The sequence below is a fragment of the Notechis scutatus genome, chromosome Z, assembly GCF_049901735.1.
Source record: "Notechis scutatus isolate UNSWTSFEM ecotype Mainland chromosome Z, rNotScu1.2, whole genome shotgun sequence".
In the NCBI taxonomy this organism is placed as follows: Eukaryota; Metazoa; Chordata; class Lepidosauria; order Squamata; family Elapidae; genus Notechis; species Notechis scutatus.
In genome coordinates this window covers 134676048-134701126 of record NC_142025.1, presented here as the reverse complement: position 1 = coordinate 134701126, position 25079 = coordinate 134676048, and the positions used below count along the sequence as shown (strand labels likewise).

The 25079-nt window shown below is 41.5% G+C and overlaps 1 protein-coding gene across 1 annotated transcript in view; it reads left to right on the top strand.

Annotated features, from left to right (window-relative positions):
• Nucleotides 1-1650, top strand: part of LOC113421824 (C-Jun-amino-terminal kinase-interacting protein 4-like) — a 34641-nt gene extending 32991 nt beyond the window's left edge. Inside the window, exon 27 of the mRNA XM_026682429.2 lies at nt 192-1650. Within this exon, the coding sequence (XP_026538214.1) occupies nt 192-292 (101 nt within the window). The 3' untranslated portion in view covers nt 293-1650. The remainder of the gene's footprint in view (nt 1-191) is intronic.
• Nucleotides 1651-25079: the final 23429 nt, after the last annotated feature.

Below are 25079 nucleotides of genomic sequence, written 5' to 3'. Positions count from 1 at the left end.
ACGTTTCATCACCCAACTAGGTAACACCATCAGTGCTAGAAGAAAGCGGGGTTTGCTTTCTGTTTATATAATAGTGGTGTGCCCAGTCATTGTTAGTGGGAGTGTTTTTGGTGGTTCCTTGATATTCCTTAGACATGCTTGGGGTAGACCTGCTCTCTTTTCATGTGGCCACTGTTTTCTTCCATGTCCAGGAGACAACTCCGATAAGCACTATGGTGACCTGCTACACCCGAACCCGCGCCTCCGTCGAGCCGAGCGAAGCCACCTCATTGTCTGGCAGGTGCAGGACTGAGGTCATGATCGTGGACATTTGGGACACGGGCTCCCGCCTGGGAGGGAATGACACAGCTGCCAGATGTTGGCACGGCCTTTCCCCTCGCTGTTTCCTGTTCTCTTCCCTCACTCAGGTGGTTTGCAGAGTTGAGATAAAACTTTTTTTAACTTTTGAGGTGGGAAAAAGCCGCTGGAGTTCTGGAATCTGGTGAACCGGCTTGGTGATGAGAACATCTGGTGCTGCCTTGGATCCTCCCTTTTCCATTCTTTTATACTGGAGATGGGCAGTTTGCATAGAGACTGAACCCCTTCAAATCCTGCTTTTATTGCTCGCCACCCTCTGTTTACAAAGAATAACAGTGTACCTCTTCCTGGCCAGACACTTGATAGCCACAAATTGTCTAGTATCAATGGGGATTGAAGGCAGAGCTTCAAAACAATTGGAGCCCAAACTGCCAAAAATGGGAAATAAATCTGGAAGAGAAGCAGCACCCACATGGATCAAAGTGAAGGCCCTCTCTCCTTCTTTTCTGCCTCCTCCACTCAACTGTGATGGATGCTTTTCTACTTCTAGTAAATGTGGACGTTTGGGAATAGAACGGGTGAAGCCCTATGGTTGTGAACTGCTGCATTACTCAAACAGGCCCCAAGGGGGAGCTTGCTTGTCCTTGCTCTGGGATTACTATAGGGATTGGTCTGTTCTCCAATCCCTTCGCCCTTTGGAGTTAACCAAATCCTGCCTGGAACTCTGGAAAGAAGCATTTGCTTCAAAACACACACACACACACACACACACACACACACACACACACCACACACGCGGTTCAATTTCTCAGGGTTTATTTAATTCTCCAGGAAATGAGTTTTTAAAAGAACTCAGCATCTGTTTTTGTGGGATGCTTTCTCAATAAAGCTACTGTTATTCCTGCTGCGGCTGGTGCTACGATGCTACTTCTGTTCTGATCTTCTTGCTTGCTTAGGAATTGCATTTGGAATTGCTTTATCCATGGCAGAAGATAAAACTTCTCACAAAGGACAGCAGGAGACTTGTCCCAAAGGTGCTTTTTCAAGAGGCAGCTGGACTTCCTTTTTTTTTTTTTTTCCTTCTCACCCAAGAAGCTTCAACGTCTTCAAAGAAAAACCAGAAAGTTGAGGTGTCTCTTGAGAAAAAGCACCTCTGGGACAGCCATCACCTGGACGACCGAGAACCTCCATAGACATTCAGCAGGAGTTTTTGTCTAAAGCGTTCCTGGTACACGGAGTCATACCTGCATTGTTAAAGTAGTCTATGTTAATGTAATGCTGCAGAAACAACTATTGATCCAAGAAAAAACACATGATAAAGCTCTATCCCATTAGAAAAAAAGTTGTAAAACAGCTTTCCATTTGACTGGACTCTTCTACACAACATAGGTAATCCTCAACTTACAACCATCCATTTAGTGACTGTTTGAAGTTACAAGAGCAGTGGAAAAAAGTGACTTGCAACTGGCCCTCATACTTAACAACCTTTGCACCCTCTCCGTGGTTATGTGATCAGAATTCTGGCACTTGGCACCCAGCATGTATATACGATAGTTGTTGCATCCCAGGGTCACGATTCTTCTTCGCAATATTCTCAGCTGGCTTGGGAGAAGCTGGATTCACTTAATGACCACATGATTCACTTAACAACTAATAGTGTTTTGTTTAACAACTGTGGCAGAAATGGTCATAAAAATCGGGCATGACTCATTGAACACCTGCCTTTGCTCAGCAATAGAAATTCTGGTCTTAACGCTGGTTCTAACTCAAGAATTACCTGTACATGAGCCTCCTGACACAAGAAATTACTGATGACATTATTGTATTATTTCTATGTCGACTACAAGTAGTTCTTGATTTAGCAACCATTTGTTTAGTAACTGTTAAAACTTACGTTTTTTACACAACTTACAAACTTACAACCGTTCAAACTTACAACTGTTCAAACTTACAAACACTAAAAAAAGTGACTTACGAGTTGTATGTTTTTCACACTATTGTAGCATCCCATAGTCACGTGATTAAAATTAGGATACTTGGCAACTGGCATGCATTTATGACAGCTGCAGTACCCTGGGGTCATGTAATTAACTTTTTGTGAAATTCTGACTAGCAAAGTCAATGGGGAAGCTAGGTTTATTTGACAACCATGTTACTAACTTAACAACTAGAGGGGTTCACTTAACAACTGTGCCAAGAAAGGTCATAAAATGGGGCAAAGCTCACTTAACAACTGTCTAGCTTGGCAGCAGAAATTGGTTGTGGTTGTAAGTCAAGGACTACCTGTAGCCTTGTACTTCAACTTGCGTCCTTCTGACAAGTCGAATCCAATTCTAAAATTTCACATTGGCTAGAAAGTTTATGAATTGAAGCTCAGACATCTGGAGCACATCAGGAAAATGCTATATTTGTCCCATAGGAGATGCCTAAAGAATAAACGGGTCCTATTTTCTCTAACAAAAGTAAAAATGAAACCTCCCCATCCAGAATATCTGCCAAGGTATCAAGATATGCTAGCTGCAGTTCCATGAAAGTGCTTTAGGTTGCTGAGCAGCCAGTGAGATCATCTGGTAGAGATGCACCTCTTGGACATCCCTTGCTTCACAGTATGTAATAAGATGCCCCAACATCCCAACCCAAAAGTTCTAGTGATGGGCAGAGACATCTATTGTAGCCGCTGCCATCATGACATTCTTTTGAATGCAGACCCACACTCGTCACAGCTAGCATTGTAGTGCACAGCTCATAAAGGTTAAGAAAAGAAAAAGGTCCATTGGACAGAGCAGCTGGATCGCACTCCGGGCACGAAGCTCCACCTTCTGAGATCTTTTTATGGCACCAGCCCCTGTTGGGAATGCAGCCTAATTGTCCTGTCATAATTCACAAAAGGTGTTGGAGCCATCTGTGGCAAGTAAGTCATTCGCCTGATGAATTAAAATACCGGTTAGCATAGCTGGGGAATTCTGGGAGTTCAAGTCCACACAAGTTGCTAAGGTTGAGAAACACCCTCACCTTTCAATTGGTATATATATCACAGTGGTTCTCAGTCTTAGCAACTTTAATTCTGGGAACTGAAGTCCATTCATCTTAGAGAAACACTGATTCAGACACGGGGTTTAAATCTGTTTAAACCTATGAGGATTGAAGTCCACAAAGCTGGAAACAAAGGAGCTTGAAGCCAGACAGGACTGAGGCCAAAGTAGGCACTGGTCTCGGGCAGAGGTTCCCAACCCCCAGGCCGTGGTCCACTACAGGGCTATGACCTGTTCAGCGGCGGGCAAGTACATGTGTGCACAACTCTACATGCACAAGCGGTGGGTAAGCACACATGGGCAGGCAGCTCCACTTGTGCAAGTGGTGGGTGATAATGCACGTGCATGCGGCCCTCACACAGAACCATCCCCTTTCCTCACCACCCACCCCCACTGGTGCACAAAGCCATAAATGTTGGGGAATGTTGGTCTAAGCCAGGGATGTCAAACTCAATTTCATTGAGGGCCACATTAGGGTTGTGTTTGACCTGGGGGGGAGTGGGTGTGGCCAGACAGGACCAGCTTAATGTCACTTGTGTTGGGGGGCGCCTGTGGTAGCCCGAGCACTCTGCCAGTGAAAACAGGCTCCCGAACTCCGTTTTCGGCTACAACTGCCTTCCGCAATCCTCTGCCAGCAAAAATGGAGCTCGCAAGGGCCATGCGTAGCCCATCCAAGCTCCATTTTTGGCCACGACGACCTCCTGAAACCTTCTGCTAGTGAAAACGGAGCTCGGGACCTGTGCATGGCCGCTCCAGGCTCCATTTTCTCTAGCAAAGGATTGCAGGAGGCCGTCATGGCAGAAAACAGAACCTCATTTTAGTTGCATTTTTCAGTGTTGGTTGCTGGTTTCCAGCACAAAAACCCCCATTCAAGATAATGGATTCCCTTAATGCCCACATGGTTTGCTTAACAATCACAACATTCGCTTAATTGCAATGGTGACTCACTTTACGACCCTTGTAAAACAGTTGTAAAATTGACTCAGGTCATGTGGTGACCCACTTAATGACCACAGTGACTTAGAATGGGAATTCCAGGCTCAGTTGTGGTAGTTAAGTGAGGACTACTTGTACTCTCTCTTGAGCAAATACACTGGCAATTGGGACAAACCATAGAGATGTGCTTCAAGGGGGAAAAAGATGGGGAAGGCCAAAAGGAAAAAGAGAGCATGTAGGGGCGCCCCCTTTTGGTTAGTGAAAGAAATGCTTATGGAGGGAGGGGGGAAGAGACCTCAATAACTGAAGATGTATTATAAACAATATACAATCTAGACTCATTATATCATTCAAATCATTACTATTTATTAAAATGGGGCAGTTCTACATTAGGTATAAACTTTGCAGTTCATTTTGCTAGAATCACTGCAAACAGGAGATAAGGTATGATATTTCTTTTTGGGATAATTTTCGGAGGCAGGCCAGATCCAGCCTACGGACTGTTGGTTTGTTTTGGAAGGATTTGAAGCATCAACAAAAACCTCTTCTTAAATATGCATTGCTAAAAACAATGCAAAGGATACTATAGATTGCCTCTTTGTTTTTATTTGGCCACAGTAATTTATCTACTTTTATGACCAAAGGTAGAGTATTTTTTTGGCACTGTGCACAAGATACATTTTGAGATAATAAAGCATATAAATCTATTTTAGCTTTGTGTTTTCCAATGGTAAATTTCCCTGAATCGTCTGACAGTTCTAAGAGGAAATTTACCTTAAAGAATCACTTGTACTTTTCCAGCAGGTAGACTTACCATTGCTTGGAATATTGCCATCCTCTTAGATCGGAGACGAATGCTTAGAACTTCCAGATGGTGAGATCCACCATCTAAGAGTATGTTGAGTTGTGCCATCAAAAAACATTCCTCCTAGCTAGAGAGCGGCATTCATCCAGCCTCCATCTTCTTGCTACCCCACTTTTGACCCTTTGCTGATTTTCTCTACTCCAACAGTCCAACAGCCCACCCCTGCTTTCTTGGTTGATGTCACAATGCACAAATAATTGGCAGGCAGATTTTTCAGTAGGAGAGGGATGACTTTCAGCCAGGAAAGGTGGAATCTGGAGAGAAGAGAGGCCTCAAGGGTACAGAAACTGGGAGCCCTGAAACCCATGGGGGGGTCCAGCCCCACCCAGAATGATGAGCCAGAATTTTGTGGCCCAGAGGATGCTCTTGTCCCCGTATCATGATAATCAAACAGGGATTATAACTTCTTCCTGAGCTCCACTCAGTCCTAGCTATGTTCTCACACCCTGCAGGTGGGAACAATTTACATACTTGCGTTCTTCAGCTGGGTCAGTGAGGAAGGATCAGATACATGAGGATGCTGGTTGAGTTTCATACCTTTAAAAGCTGCATTAACAGAGGGATAGAATCAAGATCACGTGAAGTGTTAATAGCACTTTATAATGCCTTGGTAAGGCCACTTGGAATACTGCATCCAGTTTTGGTTACCATGAGGTAAAAAAACATGTTGAGGTTCTAAAAAGAGTGCAGAGAAGGGCAACAAAGATGGTTAGAGGACTGGAAGCTAAAACATATAAAGATTTCTGGAATTGAGTATGTCTAGTTTAATGAAAAGGAGGACTAGGCGTGACATGAGAGCAGTGTTCCAATATCTCAGGGGTTGCCACAAAGAAGAGGGGGTCAGGGTATTCTCCAAAGCCCCTGAGGGCAGGACAAGAAGCAATGGGTGGAAACTAATCAAGGAGAAAAGCAACCTAGAACAAAGGAGAAATTTCCTGACAGAACAATTAATCAGTGGAATGAGTTACCTCCAGAAGTTGTGAATGCTCCAACACTGGAAGTTTGAAGAAGTGAGCAAGGGGTTGGACTAGAATACCTCCAAGGTCCCTTCCAACTCTCTTATTCTATATATATATAAAGGGAAAGACCTGGTTGACAATCATTTTGCTGGTGGGCAGAAGCTAACACCAGTATCAGCCACTTTTTCAGATGATGGTCCTCTGAGGGTTACCTTGCATATTTTGGAAGTGACCCTTCAAAGAACATCTGAAATGTAAATAAAATGTAATTTCATTTCATTATATACTGTAATCTCAACAGGTGCAATTTTTCCTGATCTTTCAGAAGATGTCATATGATTACACAAAGATCTGTTGAAATTTGGAGAATTTTAATTTTGTTTGTTTAAATCTTAAAATTTTAAATGTGTGGGGAATCTATGAAGGGTCACTTAGTGGGTTTGTAGTTACTGTGAGGTTGGTCTCAGCAGGTGGCTGAGTCTGGAGAGTGGATGATATTTTCCTCACATTATATTGGCTTCTATATCAGAGAGGAGCAACCAGACATGGGTCAGCTCTACAAGGTAGTCCAGATAAGAAGCACAAACCCTGAGTGATAGCATCACCGGCCAGATTAGCAAAGATATTTAAAAACATGTCTACCAGATATTGGAAATGTAACCAGACACCGGGTACATATGGTGGACATGTGCGAAAGCAAATAAATATCGGACCAAAATGCATATACATTGGTAGAAAAAGTGTTAAAGCAACACATAGATTATAAGCCAGAAATATTTTTGTTAGGAATAACGCCAGAAAAGTATGATAAAGGGAATTTATACTCAATATTATATGTTTTGACAGCAGCAAGAATTGTATTTGCACAGTACTGGAAAAATGAGGGAACACCTGCAGAAGAACATGTAATTTAAAAAAAATAGATTGCGCAGAACTGGACAGGTTGACACTAAAAAGAAAAGAAAAAGAAAACATAGAGTATTTTCAAACATGGCACTTGTTTTACAAATGATTGGATAGTAGAGATAGAAATTAGGAGCGGGAAAAGTATTATTATTATATATAAATAAAATCCAAACAATATGCTGTTTGCTAAGCTCCTATATATGTAATATGAAACTATATAAATAAACTGTTGAGAAAAAAGAACAAAAGTACTGGCCCATGCCTTAAATGGTTGTGGTTTGAGACAAAGAGAAGGGGGAAAAAAAGACAACAACTGTGAACCAAAGGAGAACCCCAATGAGGATGTAGGGCAGGTCCTGCCAGAGACATGCCCAGTCCTTCAGAGTAATTAAAAATGTTGTGAGAGCTTGCATACCCTGATTCTTGTAATACTTTCCACATCCGTTCTCTTTTTTTGCTGCCTTCCAGGAAGGGAACCAACAAGAAGCCAACTGAATCCTTCAGAAGATATCCACGATCAGGCTCTCCGGGGTTGGTCACCATCACCTGGCAAACTGCAGAAATTGCTGCAGCTGCCGGAGTACAGTGTGTTTAGAGGTGCACAAACCTTTGAGAGCAGTTTTTTCCAGGTGATTGGTTGTGTTCGTGTTGCCTAGGAACGAGCAGGACTTTTCAATAGGGAGAAACTGCTTCTCTGCTTCCTATTTAAAGTAGTCCTCAATTTATGACAACAATTGGGATTAGAATCTTTGTTGCTAAGTAAGGCAGTTGTTAAGTGACCCCCCCCCCTTTTTTTTTTTGGCCACAGTTGTTAAGTGAATCCAGTTTCTGTTGTTGACTTTGCTTGTTGGAAGCCAGCTGGGAGGGTGGTGATGATTCCGAAAAGCTGCAGCCGTTCTAAATACATGCCAGTTGCCATTGTGATTGTGGAGATGCTGTAACAGTATAGGTGTGAGGCCTGGTCTTAGGCCACATTTTTCAATGCCATTGCAACCTCACTAAACAAAAAGTTACGTCCAGCGCTACCTTTACACGATGCCCTCAGAGATGCCGATAGAGCTGCTCCATAACTTGAATTATGCTGGCTGGCAAACCATTTCACCAGCAGTCACTACATGATCTTGGCACTCAAAGATCCAGCAAATGGACAACTGTTAAGGGCAAAGGAATCTCACATCACTACTTGAATTGATGCCTTCCTTCCCATAAACAGTATTTTACTGCTAGGGAGTGAGAATGGTTAGGTGGGAGCACAGCTGCAAATGTTCATTTTAGTTACAAGTAGTCCTCCACGTAGAACCTCAACAGGGACCAGAAAATTTGTTGTTAAGTGGTATGGTCGTTAAACTAGACCAGGGGTCTCCAACCTTGGCAACTCTAAGACTTATGGGGGAGGAGCAAAGCTGGCTGGGGAACTCTGGGAGTTGAAGTGCACAAGCCTTAAAGTTGTCAAGGTTGGAGACCCCTCAACTAGACATCAATCACATGACTGTAATTTGTGACTTTCTCAATTGACTTTGCATCTTGGAAGCCATCTGGGAAGGTCACAAATGGTGATCATGTCACGGCAAGACATTGCAATGATTGTAAGTTGAAGGACTTGATAGCAGCTTTTCTCAGCACTGCTGTAACTTTGAACATCAATGAATGGATATAAGTCGAGGACTACCTGTACAAAATGATACTTATTCCTAAGTAATAAGACTCCCCCTCCCCTTTTTGCTCCTTGCTTCCCCCACTGTCCATTTTTAATCTCACATGACCTTTCGTTGCTTATTGATTCCATTGTTTATCTTTATGGTTTATTTGATACTGGGACTAGTGGCTAAAATACCTACACTTTGAGGTGTTTGTGGATGTTATGTTTATTTTTAATTTCTCAATTTTTACTGTTGTAAGCCACTCAGAATAGCCCCTTGGTGAGATGGGCAGCATATTAAAATCAACAAACAAAACACTATTCTATGAGATCATTAAAAGCCAGCTTCTAAAATTACATAAAGGCATCTCAGGCAGTGGTGGGATTCAAATTTTTTTACTACCGGTTCTGTGGGTGTGGCTTGGTGGGCGTGGCAGGGGAAGGATACTACAAAACCCTGGTTCCCTCCCTACCCCAATAACCTGCTTTCCAGCTCCGTTCTCCTGTGCAGGGCAACAAAAGGAGACCCAGCCGATCAGCTGGGACTCAGGAGGCAGAGAATAGATGGGGGCGGGGCCAGTCAGAGATGGCATTTGCCGGTTCTCCAAACTACTCAAAATTTCCGCTACTGGTTCTCCAGAACTGGTCAGAACCTGCTGAATACCACCTATGATTTCAGGGCACCTTTGTCTTTTCTTTCCATACAGGTGAACAAAGACGGCCAGTTCATTAACATCCACAAACATCCCAATGTGGTCACCATAGGTATTTTAGCCAGTAGCCCCAAGTTGCTCCTTCCTGATCTGATGATTATTGCCCGGGAGAAACAAGAAACAACAAATAAAAACCTGAAGTCTAGAGCATTAGAAATCACCCGGTAAGACTAGCACAGCCCTCCCCAGCCTAGATTCCTGGGCCTCCTTGCAACGTTCGAGTTCTCGTGTTGCTTTTCCTTACCTACAGGTTGATCCCACTGGACCTGGTGGAGATTTCTGTTCATGATGCAAAAAAATGGCAGCTGAAAATGCAGCTGCCCACGGGGGACAAGCATTACCTGCAACTCTTGGCCAAGGAAGAGAACGTGGATTTTCTCTTTGAGTGTTGGGTGCGCCTGATTTACCTGATGCGCCTGGCCAGTGGCAGGAGCAAGACTCCAGAAAATCTCCCTGGGAGGAAACCCGAGGTTCGCACTTTATGGAAGAGTAGCCCTTTGCAAGCTAAGGTCACCGAGGTGAGATAAAATTGGAAAATGCAAGAAGTGCCGGAAAAGAAATAACGGATCAAGAATTTAGTTGGATATCCTTGACTCAAGGAACTAGGTCCTTCCCTAGGCCAATCCTTTTGAATTGAATTGAATACTTTATTTGGCTAAGTTTGATTAGACACACAAAGAATTTTTCCCCAGTACAGAAACACTCAGTGTGCTACTTGCAAAGCAGCAGAAATAATAATAATAATAATAATAATAATAATAATAATAATAATAATAATAATAATAATAATAATAATAATAATAATAATAATAATAATAATAATATAGTACCTATAAAAGAGGGAAATAAAGAGGATATTGATAAATAATAATTACTACAACCATACTATGTAGCTAATACAAGTAATCCTGGACATAGGACCACAATTGACCCCAAAATTTATGTTGCTAACTGACACATTTGTTAAGTGAGGTTTGCCCCATTTTCTTGTCACATTTGTTAAGTGAATCACTGCAGTTGTTAAATTAGTAACATGGTTGTTAAGTGAATCTTGTTTCCCCATTGACTTTGCTTGACAGATGGCTGTAAAAGGGGATCACATGACCCCAGGACACTGCAACCATGATAAATGTGAGTCGGTTGTCAAGCATCCAAAAGTAAATCATATGACCATGGGGATGCTGCAATAGTCATAAGTGTGAAAAACAGTCATAAGTCATTTTTTTCAGTGCCATTGTAAATTTGAACAAGTCACTAAGTGAACTGTTGTTAAGTCGAGGACTACCTGTATACATAGACCAGTGATGGCTAATCTGTTTCTCATCGCGTGCCAAAAATGTGTATGTGTCTACGGACATGTGCCTGCACCCATAATCAGGGGTGGGCTTCTACCAGTTCGCACCTATTCGCTAGAACCGGTTGTTAACATTCTAAGCAGTTCGGAGAACCGGTTGTTAGAAGAAATTACTGGCCTAATCCTGTAAGGAAGGCAGGAAGGAAACATTCTGGTGTTGCTTATAGAAACTGCCTCTCCGTTAACCCTTATTACATTCTTGGCAGGACTGAACTTCCTATCTCAGGAACGTCTCTGGAGGTATTTTTTCCTCCTTTGCTGGTATTTTGCTTGTGTGGAGTGACCATTCAAAGTTTCAATGGCACTGAAAAAAGCGACTTATGACCATTTTTCACACTTACGACTATTGCAGCATCCCCACAGTCACGAGAGGCCAGGTGAGGAGATGCGTGCCTCAATGTAAGTGATATTGAGTTGGCCACACCCAGCCAGTCACATGATGACCAAGCCATGCCCACCTGGTCATATGACCACCAAGCCACGTCCACCAACCAAGCCACGCCACAGAACCGGTTGTTAAAAAATTTGAATCCCACCCCTGCCCATAATGCAATGCGTGTGCAACCTCCTGCCCCCTGTGCATGCACGCGTAACCCCCTGCACGCGCCTCACCCCCTCTGCGCATGCACATGCATCTCCCATGCAGATACCCAACAATCAGCTGGCTGGTGGGAGGCGTCCGGAGGTAAGGAGTTGAAATAGTTTATGTCTGCTCAGCCCTCCTTCTGACCCACACAATTACAGGTCTTCTGTGAAAGGCAGGCTGGTTGCAATTATTCTTTCAGCAATCGTGACTATTCAATGGAGTCTGTACCTGCCTTGTTTGGTTGCTGTACCAAACCAGATAATTATAGAAGTATAAATACCAGACTCCATAATTCCTCTGCAAAACTATCTACAGATCCTGGGACAATCTGAATTTCCTGAGCTGACGCAGGAAGAACATTCTTTGTTGTGCCTTTTTAATGATAATAATGAGCCACAGTGGCACAGTAGTTAGAATGAAGTATTGCAGGCTAATTCTGCTGACTGCCAGCTGCCAGCGGTTCGATTCTCACCAGGCTCAAGGTTGACTCAGCCGTCCATCCTTCTGTGGTCGGTAAAATGTGGACCCAGATTGTTGGGGGCAAGAGGCTGATTCTGTAAACTGCTTAGGGAAGGCTGTAAAGCACTGTGAAGCAGTATATAAGTCTAAGTGCTAGTGATATTGCTGTGGTTCTAATGTTAAACATGCATTTCAAATCCTGGGAGATTATAGAACTACAATGTTTTTTTTAACCTTCTTAGCTGGTCTACTTCTTATCCCCTCTCGGTCTCCGTGTCAGACATTGCCACGTTCTCCCCGTCATTGTGCAACTCACACATCAGTGCAGTCTCATGCATTTCTACTCACATCGGTACAGGTAGTCCTGAACTTACAACCACCATTGAGCCCAAAATTTCTGTTGCTAAGCCAGACTGCTAAGTGAATTTTGCCCCCTTTTACAACCTTTCTTGCCACATTTGTTAAGTGAAGCGCTGCAGTTGTTAAGCTAGTAACATGGTTGTTGAGTGAATTGGGCTTCCGCATTGACTTTGCTTGTCAGAAGGTCACAAGAGGTGATCACATGTGACCCTCGGGATACTGCAACCGTCATAAATATGAGTCAGTTGCCAAGCGGTTGAATTTTGATCATGTGACCATGGGAAGAATGCTGCAATGGTTGTAAGTGTCACTTTTTTTCAGTGCTATTGTAACTTTGAACAGTCACTAAATGAATTGTTGTAAGTCAAGGACCACCTGTATCTTCTTCCTTGCTTCTGTTCTATTAAACCAGATATGGACCAAGTAGCCCTCAATCATTTGCTTAGTGGCTGTTCAAAGTTGAACACTGCTGAAAAAGGTATCTTACAACCAGTCCTCGCACTTATGACTGTTGCAGCATCTCCATGGTCACATGGTCAGAATTGAGGTGAATCTCTCACCTGGTGCTTCCAAATGGGTGGGAATATAAATTCCCTAGTTCCCTTCTTGGTCAGGTTGAGGAAAGGTGTCCACTGGGACCTTCCATCCAATGGGAAGAAAACAGCGACTGAGCCTCGGTGGCCAGCTATGGCCAACTTCCTATTTCTCTTTCTAGAATGGATTAAGAAAAAGGAGTTGTCTTCGTTCAATTAAAAGTGGGCATGTTAAAAAAAAATCTTTAGAAGCTCTGGAATTGGTTCTCATTACCCCATTTTAATATATTCTAATTTATTATTATTTAGCCCATAGAAAAACCTGCAGCGCTTTGTTTCTCTTGGCATGGAGCTATATTGCTTTGTTAAGCAGAGATTAGCAAGACCATCTGTTTCCTGCTCAGAATGCCTGACCATTAAAGGGACGGGTGAGATCCTGGTACCAACTTGCTTGGGAATGTTTTTAAATAATGAAGAATGTTAGTGATAAGCTAAAAGTCTTAGCCGGCCTTTTGAGCTTTAGCTGAACGGTGTTACCATGACTACCCAAGATGTGTGCAGGATATTGCCTTTAATGATTGGTTTAATAATGTATGCTTCCAGGGTTGAAATGGAGATGAGTACAGCCCCTCCCAAACAGGTAATCCTTGACTTAGAATAGCTCATTTAGTGACCATTCAAAGTCACTGAAAAAAGTGACATGACCATTTTTCACACAACTATTGCAGCCTCCCTGTGGTCACGTGATCAAAATTCAGCCTATTGGCAGCTGTCTCATATTTATGATGGTTGCAGTGTCCCAGGGTCATTTCATCACCTTTGATGACCTTCGGACAAGTGAAGTCAATGGGAAAACCAGGTTCACTTAGCAACCATGTTACTAACTTAACAACTGCAGCAATTCACTTAACAACCGTGGCAAGAAAGGGCGTAAAATGGGGCAAAACACACTTGTCTCGCTTAGCAACATGAGTCAAGGGCTCAATTATGGTTGTAAGTCGAGGACTACTTGTTGATAGATAACGGACTAGCGGAGTAAAATCTGCAGGGATTCCTTTATGCTCCCATGATTGGTTCATGGCAACATCTCCTTTTCAAAATTGTATGAATAAGGGATCCACTCCAAGCAAGTACCCATTTGGAACGCATCTAGGTAAGCCTTTTATTTACAAATAAGAGTTTTCCTTCCACCTATCTGGCTTGCATGCTGGGTAAAAGGACTCCGAGTTTCCTGGATTAATACCATGATGCTGTATCTTTCTTTCATTACAGAGCCCCCCTGCTAGAGAACAGGTTCAACATTCAGCTCCTAAACTGAAGAAGGAGTCTATGGGTAAGGAGTCAGCAAAGGTCCAGCCCAAGTCACAGGAGCGGCCTTCTCCCAAATGCACCCCTGAGGGCTTCACCTCCAAGGTATCTGAACCACCTTCACCAACAGGTCAGCTGAAGAATGTTAGGGAGCCCAACTTTGAGAAAAAGAAGCGTCATTCCACAAGAGTATCCTCTGAATCTAATCCTATCCCAGTCACACTTCAAAAAAGCAAAAAGGAAATATGTTTGTTACAAAAGACCAACATGGCATCCCCATTACAAAAGAACCCTCAAGCCACGAGAAACCAGGACCCTGCTGCTACACCAAGGGCGAGCAATCCTGGCCCACCAAAGTCATCTGGACCTCCATCCCAGAGTCAGACACCAAAACAGAATCAACCGGCATCCAGGGTTGAACCAAAGGCATATTCTACATTGGCGGGAGCTGGTCCATCTCAGGCTGGACAAAGGAAATCGAAATTAGAATCTGAGAAACAAAGCATTCCAATGAATCCTTCTCATCTAGCAAACCAGAGCCAGAACAGTAAAAGCAGTAGATATTTGGGAAACCCAAGCATGATTCTTGAGAACAAGCCACTGGCTTTTTCAAACATTTCCTCAGATAAGGGACATATCACTTCTCAAAGGGACACTGGGCAGCAAGTTCACAGAGTCACAGTGTCAGTAGGCGTGGAGACTTCTCAAGTCATCTGCAAGACGGTGGCCGTGGGGCCTTCCAAAGCAGTTGACCCAAATTTGAGCAAACTTCCCAACAAATTATTGAATGTGAGTAAAACCCAGACAGAACAACACAAGACCATAGGAAAAAAGGAAATGAGCAGGTATGTTGGTTCAAAATGAAATGTACAGTATTGGCATATGACGTGGTTGTTTGAGGAACCTTAATCTATCTCTTGTGGTGTCTGCATGTCTTAAATGTTTGAAAAAAGCTGAGACGCTTCAAATCCCTTTGGTTAAATAGCATTACACATTTATGAGACGCAGGAAGTGGCCTTTCTCCGCAATCATGTCTTCCCTCTGGAAGAGCATCCGTCATAGAGTGAAGTGTCCCTATCCTAACCTTGTTCAAGGCTCCTGAATACCCGGTTCTTTCCCCAAGAATTGTGTTAGAGAGCATAATGGGCCCTTTTAGGAATATGAAGTTGAAGTTTATGCCTTCATTTAACAACCGCATGTTTCATTTAAGGACAGTGCCAAAAAAAAAGGTTGTAAATTCATGACTTACTTAACCACATCACTTAGTGACAGAAGTTCCACTCCCAGTTGTGATCCTAAATCAAGGACTTACAGTACGTATACTGAACGTTCTGTAAGCAGTTCTTATATCTGTTAGCTTCCCCTGAACTTTCTCTGCCAATCTTTTGTCTGAAAATGTAAAAAAAACAAACCAGTTTTATTTCAGCTAAATGTCCAGCAGTTTTACGTTAACTACACTAGAACTTTTGGGCGTTAGGACCCAGTTCCGTGGAAAAACAATTTTTTTCCATAGACCAGGGAGTGGTGGTGATAGTTTCCCATGCTACATAAATCCCACGCATGCACAGATGAAGCTTCACTAACCTGCCTGGCCCAGTTCCTAAGGGGTGTGGATCAGTACCAACCAGTCTACAGCCCAAGGGTTGAGGACATCTACTGTAGACAGCACATGGCATTCTGGCTGAAAATTATATTCTTTCTAAAACACCAGGCTTATTTTAAAAACATATTGCCCCAGGGCTCTAAAGACCAATTAAGCATTTGTGAATGGTTTTATTTATTTACTTATCACCGTTATAGGCCATCCATGTCATAGGTGGTGAATCTCGGCAGCCTACAATAAAATCAACGATTAAAACAGAATATAAAAGCCAATTTAAACAACTAAATTATTAGCATAAATAAAAGCAAGATTTCAAGAAACTTAATTAAGATGTTATACTAGTGGTGCAATCAATGCACAGGCTCTGTGCTGCTAGAAGATTCCCAGGTCTGATGAAAAATTCACGTTTGGAGGGCTTTTGATGGATGCATTTTGACTTTTAAAATCTGCTTGCTTAGCTTACGAATGTTATGCAAGACAAAACGAATAAGAATGTAGGTCTAGAGGTACATCCAAGATGCTATTCGAGTTACTTAGAGTTCCTTAAAGTTGTCTGATTTAACCTCTCTGTCTTATCAGAAACCAGGTACCTGTGGCCAGGAACAAAGTGAAAACTGCAGTATTAACAGGTAGGAAGAAATCTCAACTAAAACGATCAATAGCTGTATGGGTTACTCATAATCCTTGCAGAGCGTCCCTTTCTAAAATAAATGAAGTCACTGAACTAAGGCGCGGTATTGACTACGAGTCCAAATTTGTCCTCCAAATTCAGCAAAGCAGTTTTGCAAACGTCTGCATGCAATTGATCAATGTAAGTGAATCGAGACGAATATGGCCGGTTGGTAAAAATGAAAAACTAAGAGGAAATGACACTGGCAGATTGGCCACCTCTAGCTTTTGCCATTTCAGCTGGGAACCTCATAGTTGACCTTTGTTTTCTCTGTTTTACAGCTAAAGAAAAAAGCAGCATTAAATTTGCAACCCTCTATAGCATCCTGTCCTCTTCGTTCGAGAGGATGAAGAAATCAAGCAAGGATGATACTAAGGTAATTGTGTAAAGTGTGTGTGTGGGGGGTAATGTAATCTAAAGTAGAGGCTCCCAATCTTTTGGGCAGGGACTGGTTGTGTGGAGAGAGGTTTTTCCACGGATTAGAGGGAACGTGGTTTCTCATGCTGCCTGCATCCCATGGATGTGGCTTTACTTGTTTGCACAGACCAGTTGCTGGCATGCCACGGACCGGTGCCAGTTCACAGACTGGGGGTTGGGGACCCCTGATCTAAAGGATGGAGGAGGATGGTGGGAATTCATTTTAAGGTTCAGGACTCTAATGGTGCAGCATTTTTCAACCCTGCCTGCTTTCAAATGAGTGGATTCCAATTCTCCACCCAGAATTGAAAAACTTTGTGATAGTGATACACTTTGCATTGTTCCAACTGGTTGATAAATTCCTGTGCCTTCAATTGATAGATGTCTGAAATCAATACAGGTATTCCTTGACTTACAACAGTTCATTTAGTGATTGTTCAAAGTTACAATAACACTGAAAAAAAGTGGCTTATGACCAGGGGTGGGATTCAAATTTTTTAACAACCGGTTCTGTGGGCATGGCTAAGTTGTTGGACATGGCTTGGTGGTCATGTTATTGGCTGGGGGTGGCCAACTCAATATCACTCACATCGAGGCACGCATCTCCTCGCCTGGCCTCTCATGACGGTGGGGATGCTGCTGCAGTTATATGTATGAAAAATGGTCATAAGTCACTTTTTTCAGTGCCATTGTAACTTTGAATGGTCACTCCACACAAGCAAAGAACCAGCAAAGGAGGGGGGGAAAACTCCAGAGACGTTCCTGAGACAGGAAGTCCTGCCAAAAATGTAATAAGGGTTAACGGAGAGGCAGTTTCTGTAAGCAACACCAGAATGTTTCCTTCCTGCCTTCCTTACAGGATTAGGCCAGTAATTTCTTCTAACAACCGGTTCTCCGAACTGCTTAGAATGTTAACAATCGGTTCTAGAGAATAGGTGTGAGCTGGTAGAATCCCACCCCTGCTTATGACTATTTTTCATACTTGCAATCATTGTAAGCATTACCATAGTCACGTGATCAAAATTTGGACACTTGGCAACTGGCATGTACTTATGATGATTGCAAAGTCTCATATAATCACCTTTTGCAACCTTGTAACAAGCAAAGTCAATGGTGAAGACAGATTCACTTAACAACTGTGTTACAAACTTAACAACTGCAATGATTCCCTTAATGATGGTGTTGAGAAAGATGGTGAAATGGGGCAGAACTCACTTAACTGTTTTGCTTAGCAATAGAAAGTTTTGGCTAAATTGTGGTCAAGGACCACCTGTATTTAGTGGACATTATAATAAGCATCTGCTATATTTACCATCCTTGGGCAGAAGTGTTTATTTAAGGAGATCCATAAAACAAATTTCAGTAGTCCTCCCAATTCCACTGATATTCCATCTGAGTATTGCAAATCACTAAGTTGGGTTGAAATTTTAGAGGGCATCCAGTGCATTTCATCTCAAACATGAAATTACAATGAAGTAAGGCGAATGAAATCGTTTTCCCTGGGGAAGACTTGGTTGAAATGCATCAGACCATTATCCCCTAAATAATTGACTACTTTTGAGAATGAAGCCTTCACCATCCTGTTTGCAAATCATCATTTTTCTTTCTCTGCTTGATGTCTCGCAGCCCATGATTCCCAAAACTTCCAAACATGTCACAATCTCCGGGGTGATTGCCAAATCAAGAAAAAGTATTGTGCTGCAGGAGGAGAAGACCGGCAAGACACCTGGTGTTGGCCCCCCCAACTTTGTAGGGCTCGTCTCCAAGGAAGCTGCTTGTGTAGTGGTGAAGAAAGATTTTCCTCCATCATCGCAGCCCCCAAAATCACTGAGCATAGCCGCCATTAAGCCCCAAACTCCTTCCGCCAAAAAGACATTTTTCGAAACAGCGGAGGCCACAGAATTAGGCCATCCAATTTTAGCCAAGGAACCTGAAGTGACCAGAATCACTTCCCAAGCACCACACAAGAATACAGGTGTGGAATAATGCAGTGTCACAGGCTTGGAGAATCGAGAGGCTTCTAAAAAAGACTTTGCCTGCATCCATAACAGCAGAGAAACCTAGGATTGCGGCTGCCACCCCTCTGCATAACAAAGGAAACCTCCATCCATGAAATTACCCCAACCAAAACTCGTCCCCAATCTCCACAATCCAGAATAGCATCAAGGAAAACCTAAGACTGCCAAAATCTGTAAGCCTGGGGTGCTAGCCATAAGCAAAATCACTTTAGTAGCTGGTCCTGCCATTTGAGAAAACCAGAGCAAACTCTCTGCAGTACCTGGCGCTCCCATCAAAACCAGGGTTTCAAAAAGTATGGGTTACTCTGTTAAAAGAAAAAAAGAAAACTTAAAATGCTGGGTGTGGGGTACTCTGTGATGGTCCTATTTATTGAAATAATCAGCTCTTTTGAGCCAGTTAGCCATAGAGGTAGTCCTTAATTTATAACTATTCATTTAACGACCAAAGTCATGATGGCACTGAAAAAAGTAATGACTGGGCCTTGCATTTACAACCATTGCAACATCCCCATAGTCATGTGATCAAAATGTACCCTGTTTCTCCAACAATATGGCCTCCCCCAATAGGAAGTCCCAGCATGTTTTATAGGCATGAAATGAAATTAAGCCCCTCCCCCCAAATTAAGGCCTATATTAAAACATGCAAAATGGGGGGAAATGGCGGGGGGGGGCTTGCCGTTAGGAAGTACTTTTGTTGCACACCCGGATATGGTGCTGCCTGCGTTGACCCCAATACGAAGTGCCCCACCAACGCCGAGGTCAACATCCAAGCCATCGCTGCCCGCCCACCCGAACATGCAAGGGGGGGGAAATTAAGTCACCCCCGAAAAGACGGCCTAGCCATTTTTTCGGGGCTCAAAAAAAAATAAGACCCGGCCTTATTATATGAGAAACACGGTAGGTGCCTGGCTATCAATAGCAATGCCAGTAAGACTGATATACCACTCCATGGTGCTTTACCATACTCTTTGAGTAGTTTACAAATGTCAGCATATTGCCCCCAGCAATCTGAGACCTCATGTTACCGACCTTGGAAGGATGGATGGCTGAGTCAGCCTTAAGCTGATCAGGATCAAATTCCTGGCAGTGGGCAGAGTTAGCGTGCATTACTGCATTTTAACCACTGTGACACTATAACTTCTAAACAGTGGTTTACAGTGGTTATAGTAGGGGTCCCCAACCCGCAACCGGTCTGTGGCCCTTTGGGAACTGGGCCACACAAGTGGTGGGTGAGTAGGCAAAATTCCATTCACGCAAACCGCGGCCATGCACATGAATCTATCCCCTGCCGCTGCTGCTGACGGTCCCTGGAGCCAGAAAGATTGGAGACTGCTGGGTTGTAGTATCCCACAGTTACGTGATTCTCATTCTAGCTTCTGACAAGCAAAGTCAGTGGAAGAAGCCAGATATGCACGATAAGCACATGATTCACAAAAAAAGGGGTTATGACTTACTTAATGACTGCCTCAGCAACAGAGATTCTGGTCACAATTGTGGTGGAGGATTATTTGTAAAAGTTTCAAAGTCTGATATCTGATATCCAGAGTAGACTTGAACAGGAAGCTGTCATAGATTTTGCCCTCTTCCTAATCTCTGTTGCAGGGGTTGTTGGTCATGTAGAAATGAAGACCATGATGATGGATGCTCTACGGTAGACATTATTTTCATTATGTTCTGCTGGCCTTACAAGGTCAGATCCTAAAGTGTAGGGTGAGATTTCGGGCAAAAAAATGCCCTCAAGCCTCAGTGGCTTAAATTTGTTGGAAGACAAATCTGTAGAAAATATGATGGTATTTTTGAAATCTAAAACTGCTACTGTCCCAAACCAATACAAGGACTTGGCAACCATCCATCCATTTTCAGCAAAATACACCTGCTAGGTGTCAAATAGAATAGCTTCATCCTCTCATATGGTAAAACAGGGAAGTACAGTAGAATTCATTTTACTTTCTGGATTTCCAATTTTTTATTACACGTGAACTAGAAATTGTGTTTTAAAGCAGACTCTAGTGGAGTCTGAACAAATGAACCCTGAACTTTGCATTGTTTTGGTTGTGTGTTTAACAACTAGCCATAGTTCCTTGTTTGCATGCAAGAAATCAAGAGGTTGCTAAAAGGAGAATGAATTCAGCTGCTTTATTTCTTCTCCAAATTGTTCAGAAAGAGAAGAGCATGCGTAAACCGAGCAATGTACAGTATATGATTTTCTTTATGGCCATCCACATGGCGCAACATTTTTTTTTCTGTGTGGATCCGGGAACAAAATAGAAGGCGGAATATATAATTTTTGCAAGCAAATTTATTAACTTGCGATTTCACTCTTTAATATTGTTATTTGCTCTAATATTTTGTTTATGCCCCTATCCAAGACATCTGTTCCTAGCCACAATGGTGCCAAAATAACAAAATGTTTGCTATGGTTTCACAATGCCAGTTCTAGCCTTTTGCATTTACGTCATTACACAGAAAAACTTAAGGGGTTGTTGAGCTTGCCTCGAAATATAAATTTTGTTCCTCACTACTTTGCTGCCGCCGTGGACACTTTATTGCTTTAATATTAATACTTTTATTCTACTTGGCAGCAGCCTTGAAATAAATGAAATTTGCCCCTGAGTTAGCAAAGCTGTTCTTTCTGGCAAAGAGTCACAAGTTGCTCATTTTTTTTCCTCCTTTTTCTGCTTTCACTGCTTTTTAAAAATGTACGTGAGATCCTGTATTCCAATTTATTGAATGCAATTCTAGGGTGGAGGGGAAATGACAGACACATTCTGGAAGACTTTTTAGATGTCCAGCTACTTTCCAATGTAGCTGTGATCTCCCATTTAACTACTAATTAGGCTGGTCCTGAGTAATGTTTTTTCAAGATCACCTGAGGCCAACTCAGTGGTTTGGCTACCTGCAACACCCACAGTTTACAAGTTACCAAAAATGCGATTTCACAAAATTCACAAACATGTGATTCTTTCCTTAAAAAATAACTTTATTAAGATTTTAAAAAAGAAAGATAAAGATTAACAAAAAATATTTAGAATAAAGAAAAGAAAGAAAAAAATGCTAAAGCTAAAAATGCAGAAAAGAGGGAAAGGAAGTAATATATAAAACAATATAAACCAGAAATTTCCAGTTTTCTTTTACATCAGTTGGAAGTGTAATTTAATCTTTTACTATATGGTTACATCATGACTTTTTTCCTATAATCTATATTTTTCTAATCATTAATACCAGAAAAGCTCATTTTTTCTGCTTCATGCAAAAAGTCTATAAGGGGTTTCCAGTATTAAACTTAGTTAATATAGTTTCTCTAATCAAAGATGTTAATTTGGTAGTCCCAGCAAGTTCCATCTTCTTCGCCATCCATTTCTCTGTTGTGGATAATGTCCTTATGCATATAATAATCTCACTTCAATTATCATATATAAAAACAAAATTCTGTGACTTTTTATTAAACAGCCTCAAAAGAAACACCTTTGGTTTCAATTTTGTGTTAATCTTTCAAATCTTCTGAATTAATATGAGTAGTTGAGCTCCAATGATTTTACATATCCATCAGGCATGATAAAATATCCCCCCTCATATTCCCAAAATAAATTAAAAAAAAAATCTTTATATATTTTTTCTAATGACATATACCAATGTTTCTGGTATATGTGTTTCTGGTATATTTTATATAAATTCTTTTGCAATTATAACAATCTAAATTTCAGTCCTTTGATCCACATATTCTTTCTCAGTTTGATTTGTAATAAAAATTGATAGCCAATTTTATCATACATTCTTTCACTTGTTGCATATTTCAATAAACATTTATACATTTTAGAAATAATACAATCATCACTTGTACACAATTCTGTTTTCAATCTCAATCTTAAAATATTCAAAACTAAAAATTATTTTATCTACTTTAAATATTTCTAGCAATTGTACATAAGGCAACCATTGAAAAGTACATCTTTCTGAAACCAAATCACTCTTTATTTCCCTGACAAAATTATAATATGTCAAAATAAGTTATTTATGTTTATTTATCATTTCTCATCTATTAAATGCTTCTTGTGATGATTGCCACAGAAGTATTTTTGGATATTACCTGCGTTTATATCTATTCCATATTCTCAACATGCCTAACAACATGTCTAATAAATCTATTTTTAAAATATTCATGACTTAGCTGAATCCTACTATAAGCATCCATGCCACTCAAATTGTGACCTTCTAGCTCTGACACCCTTCTATTTCTTGTAATATCTTATATTTAACTCATGTTTTCTCTTCATCACACAAATTTAAATACATTTTTCTGGCATTGTTTAAACGGTATATCAGCTGTCAAAACAGGTATCTTAGCAACAATGACAATTTTATTTTCTCCCATCTTACAAATATTCTTTTTTTTTATGGAAGGGCTGAGCTTCTCAGGCCTCTGTTAATGCAGAGTCCAGGTAGTCCTCATCTGGCACTGCCAATTTTGTTGTTAAGTGAAGCAGTCATTAAATGAAACTGTGTTGAGGTAATTCCCCGTTAGGAGAATGAGCGCACACAAGGAGACGTAATGAGAGTAATGAAGAATAACATACAACTAGCACACAGATACACTGTATAGTAAAATGTAGGTTTTTACTTCCAATAAACGTTTAAGCAAAGTCCAAACAAGCAGTCCAAGTCATTCACAGTTAAAGCAGTCAGTTTTCAGTCCAGGGATAATCCAAAATAACAAAGTCCAGCATCAAAAACAGTTCAGTAACAGACTTACATCAAACCCAAGAAGAACTATGATCAGCAAACAATCAATGGTCAATAGGAATGGCAACACTCTCCATAAACAACAGAACAGGAACTATACAACCCAGGTTTCTGGCTCCATCTTATGGCCGTTTGAGGAACCACACCCAATTACAATGTTAGCATTCCCTTAAAGAGACAGTATTAAAATGTCTATCCTGGTTTATATATTTTCCAACCCAAATATTTGTTAGGTGACTTACATTCCTAACAAACTGTAATGATGTTTATGATGTTACTTCAGTTTTCCTTTCCTTTATGAACCTACGAAGCTCATAAAGGTAAGGACAAGATGTAAAATTACTTTTTCATCACCATCATAACTGTGAATGGTTATTAAACAAAATATTTGCTAAATGAGAACTACCTGAAATATATTTGAACAGAAAGTGAAAGATGTTTAGGGAAAAAACAAAACTGGGACAAGTAGTTTGGACAGGAAAAGAGAAAATTGAGCACCTAGCGTTGAATTGTGGGGAAGAACAGGGATTTAAGGGATATAATAGGTAGAATGAAGGGACATAATAATAATTTGCTCTTTCGCTTCTGTAAGAATTGCTTTGCTCCTGTAAGAATTAGAATTGCCTCTGCCATTTGCTTCTACCAGAGATCTAACATCTGTTATCTTGGGTTTTTTTTTATAACTCGGTACCTGGAATGGAATATGTCATAGTTTGGCAGAGTTACACCAGGCAAATACCTATGTTGCTAAGCACCCAGCCCCCTGTTCCAATGCAGGGCTATAAGGAAGGCATGGGCCAGGGGGCCAGAATTGGGTACTAAGCTGATGTCTCTGACGGTATAAAAGGACACCATACCTTTCCCAAGGTGTGGCCTTTCACTGCATTTCACTTTGTCTGTATGTTGTGGAATGTCTACCCTGCTCTTTGTACAAATAAAAGCTGATATTTTTTCCAAGCCTCTTCTTGGGTCTCTCTCTCTCTCTCTTTGGCATTCTGGTGACTCAAGTACATTTTGGGACCCGGCAAGGATCTAGAGAATTTATATCTTTTCTATGGATTTGTGCATGAATGAGAGGCAGGACACAGCAGGAATGGTAAGCAGTCTTTATTTCAGTTAAATTCAAAAAGCCGCTCAATAGCGGCAGACAAAAGCCGGCGCTGTCCAAAGATTCAGCCACCGACGGGACTTTATTTCTCCCGCCAGTGGCTAGGCCAATGAGTGGAGTCTGTTAGCCGACTCCACTCCTTGGCCATATTTGGTCATATATAACAATATCTAAACCAAATTCCTGATAATTGTATCAAGATTTATCCTGCAGTTGTATATGCAGCCATACAGCCTGAGGCTATAGGCATCTTTTAGGCAGGGCCTAGAAAGTAGGCAAAGTGTATGAGATCTAAATTGAATTCTCTCTCTTTCTTTAGGACTTCTGACAGTGAACCCTGTACTGTTTAAATAAAATCTTTCTCCTCTTACCCCAACCCCTAAAAATTAAAAGATTTATCCTGCAGTTGTATATGCAGCCATACAGCCTGAGGCTATAGGCATCTTTTAGGCAGGGCCTAGAAAGTAGGCAAAGTGTATGAGATCTAAATTGAATTCTCTCTCTTTCTTTAGGACTTCTGACAGTGAACCCTGTACTGTTTAAATAAAATCTTTCTCCTCTTACCCCAACCCCTAA